At 35.4% G+C, this 8938-nt stretch overlaps 1 protein-coding gene across 2 annotated transcripts in view; it reads right to left on the bottom strand.

The window, feature by feature from the left end:
• The window catches only part of LOC123548905 (junctophilin-1-like), a 70002-nt gene extending 65270 nt beyond the window's left edge, over positions 1–4732 (bottom strand). The window contains exon 1 of one of the 2 annotated variants that reach the window (XM_045336540.2): positions 3509–4732. In XM_045336540.2, the coding sequence (XP_045192475.2) occupies positions 3509–3893 (385 nt within the window). In that variant the 5' untranslated portion in view covers positions 3894–4732. The remainder of the gene's footprint in view (positions 1–3508) is intronic. The other variant, XM_045336538.2, reaches the window with a different exon arrangement.
• Positions 4733–8938: the final 4206 nt, after the last annotated feature.

Consider the following 8938-nt stretch of genomic DNA (forward strand, 5'->3'; position numbering starts at 1 on the left):
GTTTTATAAAGAAAATAGAAGGCCAGTTATTAAGTATGTATATGTAAGATCATGAACACGGACAAATGAAAGACAATGACACAAACCAAAGACACAACCCCAGACAAAATCCCATAATAACGATGTACTTCAACTGGAGCAATGTCGATGCCTGGCTGAGCGCGAAACTATTGTATCTGTATGTAAATAAAGAACGAGATACAATAGTTTCGCTCAGTCCTCGGTGTGTTAAATACTTCGCGGCTCGCCATAATCCCATACCTTATATGGCATCTCGCGTTGTGAGGGAACCTTTATGTAACAATTAATTGAAAGTATCAGGCAATATCTTAAAGTTATTACATTTGATATCGCAAGACTTTATGTCATTTCAAAGCCAGTTTTATTTGCCATTCGATACCCAACCTCCAGTTCAAAGACAAAAACCTGACTTCGTGAAATGTCAGCAATTTATTCCCTTATTCAGTCGTGATTTTCCCATCATGAACGCCTCGTTTACATTCATTGAAACATGTTGTTGTTTTTTTGTCAATTTTCAGACAGCGCGATCTTCATTTTGTTTGGTGATGCACAAGCTAATAATTACAAAAATATTTGGAAAGATACCAAATTAAAGCCTTTGAAAATATGAGATATCAATATTTAAATACCATACCTCAATTAACAACGCTGTTAAAAAGCAAAAAACCTAATAAAAAAATGCTGTTGACGTCATTTTAAAGTAACATCTCTTCAGAGTATTTATACTATAAAGATTTCTGGCTTCTGTAACATCAAAACAAACATCAATACAAGATGAAACGAGAGAGAAAGGAATAAATAAGTAGTAAAGAAATGACCAATCGTAGAACATGGCCTACATATTTTGTAAATACAGTTTTTTTCTACCCAACAGTAATGAATAATGTCCGGGTTAGTACTTACTCAATAGCCACGGTCTCAAGCAATAATCGCGACCTCGTTCAGTGTCTCGCATCAATTATTCATGTGACCAGAGCGGTTTTATGGAGCATTATCAGGCAAAACGTTATATTGTAAACAACACGTGCACTGATGTTTTCTCTCTGTTTTACTTAATAACAATTTTGATTTATATGTCTGTTGTAGACCATGTATTTAGCTGGTCATACGAATGCTGGAGTAGATTTTCTATAGACCTGTGGTGCGTTTCAAGATGCCTACTTAGGACAAAGTTGAAGCTTAGGAATAAGGTGTTTCACGAACATTATTTTATTCTAAGTTATGAAGAGAAAAAGCTGAAGCTCCACAGGTCGCTCAACACGATAAAAATGAAAATGTTGCCGGCTCGGTTTGACTGAGCCTGTTCATGGATGATAGTGGAAATGCATGCTACCGTCCACGCCCTCTAGCCCCGGGTTGAGCAAAACTCGACATTTACACATGTTACAAGTACCAGAACAAATTAATTACAAAGCCTTGTTCAGATCAGTATATCCATGTCAACAATTCGGCTATTCTTACAATATGAACCAAAGAAAAAATGAGTTAGACATGCCATAAAAAACTGAATATACAACACCCTTTTAAAAAGTTACCATTTATATTCTATAAAATAAAGGTGTTTTATAACTCCATACTTAGGAGCGAACTTAAAATAAAAACTTATGAACTTCTGCGAAACAGGTCCCTGTGTACGCCGTTCGATCATATCACCTTAGATATAATTAATATATTATTCTTTGAAACTTTATGGTACTGTAAAGCTTTCATCTATCTATATCATTGTAACGTTTCAGCCATTTCAGAAACAGGATATATATAATATTAATATTTTGTACATGTATTGTATAACGAACGTTCATCATTATGGTTTTAAATGTATTAATTAACGACTATTACAAGAGATAAGGCAGTATGCTATTATCAGTCTTCATTCAATAGACGAACAATAAAGTTTCATGGAAAAATGCAAAAGTTTAAAATACGCTGAGAAAATGAACAAACTGGGTCAGTCGAATAATGGAACACGTGTTGTTCTTTTGATCATTATGCTATAATCGATTATCTCCTTCAGCATCTATATCTATATAAATGATCTAACTCTGCAATCGTTATCAGCCGCACATATCTTGTTTACTCAGTTTTGTTGTTCTGTTCTGGTTCTGATTTTGTTTATTTATTCATGTTGATCATTGAGGTAATCATTTTGACTTTACGACAACCATTTACTCATTAATGCGCACTAGAACTGAAGAGTATTTTACGACAACCATATTGCACACTGCCTGGAACCAAAATGTACATGCCGTCAATATTTCATATCAGCAATATTTGCTAAACAATTCATAGGTTAACTTTCTTTCGAAATATTTCAGTAGCCAAGTTTGGCAAAAAGTCTTGTTCCAACGTTATACAACATACATGTATATAGCCATTGTATAATATAGATAAATAGGGAGTCGGTTGCTGTAACATATATTTTGTAACTGTAAATAATAAAAAAAAATGGAGTCAGCGTTTTAAGACCGTAAACATTAATAAAAAAGGAACGCAGAAATGTTTATAATGCGTTCGTCACAGAGTAGAATGGTGATCAAGATTAGAGAAAATTAGCTGTATACTAGATTCTATATAATATATTCTCATGAAATACAGCTCACATAATATTGATCTTTGAGCTTTTGGTGTTTCACTCAAGCTGTACAATGTCATGATTAAAAATGATAATGTGACATCTGGATGCATGCCCCTTTAATGTTGTTTAGTTGCGCGATATCTCTTAATTATCACCACAAGCTAGCAGCTTGATCAATATGATGTCCCATATTTGTTATTTTAATACATCATGGACCTATCTGAACAGTTTACATTAGATAAAAATACATTGTTACTAAATACATTCTACTTTTACGCAGTGTTATGTGAACGCGAGATCGTAGAAATAAGGAACTTTTTCATGTATAATTTTCCGAATTTCCCCATGTAAATTTTATGCCTAACGTGACATCAAACAGGCATCTTGTCAACAAGTCTGTGACATGGAAACGCTTAGAATAATCACGTGGATTCTAGGTATTGATTTGTGTACCTAGAAAATTGTCGTTTGGTGCATCAAATCAATATCTCCTCAGCTATGTCATTATATACACAAGAGAAAGAGAACAGCCATGTCAGTTATTATACAGAGGAAAAAAAAGCTAAACTTCTGTATTCCCCCATCAGTAATCTGCTGATCTTATCAGCCCAAAAAAGACGTTTTATCTTAAATCTTTATACACGACAACTGGAGAAACACGTAAAAACGACAAAAATCAACGCAAGTTGACAAATGGGTTGAAATGTAAATTTTTGACAAACGTAACGTAGATTGTGTTAACAAGACACTGAATTCTGACAGATTCTTTCGTGCATGAGATATTACACAGTTATGCGACAACATGTAATAGTGGGATAAGAGGATAAGTAAGTAAAATAAGATGTGAAAACTTCCGCACAAATATAAAGGTGTTTAAAAACAGCACATCTTAACACGGACAAAAAGACATACCTCCGTCAGCATAGGTTTCGCATCCGTACCCGTCCTGAAGGCCGGTTGTCCAGGTGCCCTCGTACCGTGCCCCTGACGAAGTACTCTGTCGCACACCATAACGGCCCTTAAATCCCTGTGTCCATTCACCTTTATAAACCCACCGACCTTTAGTCTCTACCCCTAACCCGTGCCGTTTTCCTTGGAACCACTGGCCCCGATAGGTATTACCGCTAGGCCATGTGTAAACGCCTGAGATTTCGAATCCATACTGCCACGCCCCAGAGTATTCCCCTTGACCCTTAGGACCCGTGCATACTCCATGCCCATGGGCCTTTCCGTCTTCCCATCCACCGCAGTACGTCCCACCGTCGTCAAAATCGAAGCGACCACCGCCCTGCGTCATCTGGTCAAGGTCAAGGTCACTCTAGAATAAACATCAAACTCGAAACCCAAGCCTTCCTTACTCTAAATGCAATACGACACATCGGAACGTGGGGACAAGAAAAACAAAAATAAGAAAACAACAACAGTATAAAAATACCAAATATATAATCCGTCGTATGAAAACAATTTTTAATCATCCACGATTATATCATCGTAAATAATCCGGTATTTTGATTTAAATGTTTTATCCGTGGAGTATCCTTTAATAATACAGAGCTCTATTTACTTCCGAAAAATATTGTTGTCATCAGTTAGTGGTGTAATCCATTAAAACTGACGAAGAGCGGCATAAACCATTAACTTTCATATATATCACCGAGGTATATTTGAGCGAAACACTACATTTCCAATTCATATCCTCAGTAAGCGAGACTGCTCACTAACACGGCGCCGATATCCACCTAGCGGCCCTTTATCCGAGGATTTTTCGGCCCCTGGGTAGGGGTGAGACTGCTAAATCAATACATCGGTAGGGTTTGGCGACAGAGTACATATTCCACGTGAAAAATGACAACACACCGCTACGAAAAGTTCCCTTCAGAACGAATAAATTATGCGAAAGTCTCAGCCATGCGTCTATGCTACTCCGTTCTTGAGTTGCATAGGCGCCTGCCTTCCATATAAGGCTGGCGGTTTCTATTGGGTATCCAGCGCTAGATCAGTGAATAATGTAGCAGAACTAGAAAGTAGAATACATCAAGTGATGAGCACAGAGTGTATTGATATTACTAAGGTCATTATAATCCTTTGTATTAGCTCACAGTAATAACTATAACTTGACGGTTAACGCTTTATGTAAAAAAAACTACACTCGCTTGATCGTATTGAAATCTCCATCAATTCTCGCGGATATTATGTAGAGAATAGTTCAATATCAGCGAGTTTACTGCGAGTCGATCGGAAAATTAAGCCCTGGCACATGGGAAAATATCGCGTTAATCAGACGACGTTCTAGATTTCATTTGCATTGATTCTACACCAGATAGCACATTTGTTCCGCATGTATAGATGAATAATTGATTACTAATTGAAATAGTGCCACTCTGTGTGACCAACAATCTGTCCATCATATACCAACAAGCTAGCAGTATTTTTTATTAGACTTTAAAGTGTGCATAAAGTCATACAAAGCATATACAAATATATCCATTCAACCTAAGTACATTGCCACTCCTGAATAAATAATAGTATTGAAACATATGATAAAACACGAAGCTGAAACTTTTCTAAAACGCTACAAATATCATTGCTGATATAATATGTTAAAAACTGTCATAAAATAAAAAGTGAAAGAACTTGAAAATATGGAAAAAATATTAATCTGGTCAGATCAATGAGGACTTGATCAGCAATAATACTTTAGTACGTGCTTAAAATACTATATTAAGAAATGATAATATTTACTTGAAATGACGAGTCATAGCACAGCATGGGTGATTAGCCCCTTAATATTCGGATGGCTTGGGGTTTCTTTCCCATTACATCACCGCGGATTTTTCATATAGAGAAACACCTTTACTAGACATATAGTACTTTTTAATTGGCTGTACGGATAAAATTTGTAATTGTAACGTTAACGATTCTTAACTAAAAACATTGTTTTTGTTATACTATATTAAACGAAAAAGCTGGGTCTAGAAAATAACTTCTTATAAAACATACATTAATAAAGTCATATTTATGATAATTTAATGAAATGATGCGCAATAGTTGCGTGCAAGCGTCAACGTCACATTTCGTGAAGGTTATCTTAGTTGTCGACGTTTTTTTCTACGCCAGCTGTTTACACCGCACAATAAAATTATGACAAATAAATTTACTATAAATAACTTGCCGAAGCTAAAAAAATACTGAAAGTGTGAACGAGTCCATAAAGCCGAATGCGTGTGAAAGAATGTCCATACTTGACAACAAGAACTATGATTTCAAAGTGTAAATTGTTACCATTTTAAGACGAATCCACATTTAGATTCAGATCACCAGTCTGTCCCAAAATAAACTTCAGTTTACCTTATTGTTTTGTACGATTGTCATTCAATTTCAAAATCTATGGACGCCTCAGTGTGAAAACTCCAATCTTACATTGTTTAACAACACACAGAAACAATGTAATCGGTAGTTAACATCACATAACGACAATTTATGCCGAAATTGACAACACACAAAAACAGAAATAAAAAACTAAGACAAAGTACACGTTGCTTTATGAGTATGACCCTATCATGATTTCTAACCAACACACAAAGACAACATATTATGGATCTTCTACCCTTACCCTTGAGAACACACAATGTAATCAGTATTGTTAAGAACATACAAAGACAACTTATACAGATCCTAAAGTAGGTAAGTACGTATTCTTGTATTGCTTGACAACACACAAAAATAATGGAATTGTTAGTTATCAAGACACAAAGACAACATAGTCAATCGTTGAAAACTCACAGTTACAATGTAATCAGCAGTTTACAACATGCAAAGACAACGCATGTGTAAATACACATAAAGAAAATGTTAAATGACATCATCAAAGGAAAATGTAACTGGGATTTAACAATATATAAAAACAACGTAACAACACAAAGGTAATGTTATCAATAGTTGACAACATACGAAGACAAGTTAATAGGCTGTTGGTAACACACAAAGAAAACTTAATGGTCAATTTGCTACACACAAAGGCAATGAAATTGACAGCTGACAACACACAACGTTATAGGCAGTTTAAAACACACAAAGAAAACTTAATGGGCAATTTACTTCATACAAAGGCAATGAAATCGACAGCTGACAACACACAACGTTATAGGCAGTTTAAAATACATAAAAACAATGTAATCGGCAGCTGACAACACACAATAAAAACGTAACAGTTTACTGCAATCAAAGACAACTTAATTGGCAGATGATAACACAACGTAATCGGCAGTTTACAACATACAAAGACAATGTAATAAGCAGTTGACAACACAATGAAAACGTAACCGACAGTTTACTAAACAAAAAGACATCTGGCAACACACGATGAAATGTAACTGGCAGTCTACTGCTTACAAAGACAACTTATCAGCAATTGACAACACAGCTTAATCCATAGTGTACTACATACAAAGACAACATTACTGCCAGTTCAAACACACAAAAGCAACGTTATCGGTAGTTTTCTACCCATAAAGACAATTTAATCGGCAGTTGACAACACACGATGAAAACGTAACCGACAATTTACTTCACTCAATGATAACTTACTGTCCATAAAATAAACAAATGTGTTTGTAAACATGGACGGATCCAAACGGAAGGGGAACAAGCATTTTATAGAAATATTTCGATGGCAAAATACAAAACATATCGTAGCCCTGACCAACCTATAAACCGGGTCAGTCTATTTTATAAGTACAACAACACGTTTGACCCATTTAAACGAGCTGTAATTGGCAATCGACAACACAACGTTATCGGCAGTTTACTACACATAAAGATAACGTTAATGACATATTAAAACGCACATAGACAACAAAATCGGCAGTTTACAGCTCACACAACATAGCAGGTAAATGGCAACGCATAAAGAAATTCTAATCCACTTTTGGAAATTCTATGGACAATATTCGGACAATCAGAAAATTAAAAAAAAATACTGATGTTTAACCTTTTTACCATGATGGAGACAATATGAAATATTATGTTTATTTTAACGGATTGTAAAGCTAAAGTCAGGCGTATTTAATGACATCCCTAGGGTACAATTAGTGCTAAACGTCGACCTTAACAAAATGCGTTTAATTTACGTCCGACAGAGGAGTTTGCGATATTTGTCAGCAGATCATTTATAGCACTAATGAAATAATTTTCCGATATGTATTCATAGATTTTTTAATACAATGTGGCACCAATTAATCCTTGTATTTAAAGATCATCATCAAAATTGTCAGCATTATCGATTTTATTGGTTCGTGGCAAAAAAATCTTATTTAACGTTTGATCCCAGCGCTACATAACAATTACTGTTAATGAATGGAAAAAAAGTATTACAGAGGTATGAAGACACGTAATACATTACGTATATTGTTCCATTAACGACCCACGTCCTGGGATTAATCAGGAACAGAATATTCCGAAAGATTTGATGCATAAATACTGTATCTGTAAAGGCTTACCCGAACGGCTTGAATTAATATTGCGCTCAATGTTCATCATAGTCTTCAGGTAGCAGGGAATGATATTAATATGCTCGCAAATTATTACCACGGGTATAGAGCCGGTTAGTTTTCTATGACAATATCCCGACTCGTAAACTTTGGAATTTCTGTGACTGCAAACTATAACCAAGACATAATGTATTTTAAGACATTATCTGTAGATAAAATGGAATAAAACATTCGAAGTACAAAAATGTCAGAAAGCAGAATATTGTAGAATAAGTACAGCAGTTATAGAAACATTTTGAAATCAAAATAGATCGTGCACATTTCTTGCATTCGATTCTCTCTCAATTATTCTTCGAGGGCCGTCACGTGAATATATTGAAATTCCAATCTTTGTTTTAAACTGCTGATTAAGTTTTGTTTGTTCTGTTGGGTTTCAATCACACCTATACAATTAAGGTTCCAGCTTTTAATGGTGGAGGAAGACTTAAGGTGTCCGTCCGCGAGTTATATGTTTTTGGTACGAGCGAATACTTGGTTAGACCCACCGACTCTCCATAAGCCAGCTGGATGGCTTCCTCACAAGAACTAATTCTAAAGCACAAACAACGTTTCTGTCTATAAGCGATTCGAAGTCGGCGACCGCAACAGTTTGGCCATGGGATGTCCCTCATTAAAATTTAAGTAACTTGCGAAACATCAGCTGTTCTGCTAGGTGATCCCTCTTAAAGTGACTTCGCTCATTTGCGTCATTTTCTTATCTTGTTGATCAAAAGAAAACCGCTGTCGTGTCAGAAAAACTTTAATGTTTCAAAAATCATTTAAAATCAATTTAGAGTAGATATATTACATACTG

The sequence above is a fragment of the Mercenaria mercenaria genome, chromosome 6, assembly GCF_021730395.1.
Source record: "Mercenaria mercenaria strain notata chromosome 6, MADL_Memer_1, whole genome shotgun sequence".
NCBI classification, from domain to species: Eukaryota; Metazoa; Mollusca; class Bivalvia; order Venerida; family Veneridae; genus Mercenaria; species Mercenaria mercenaria.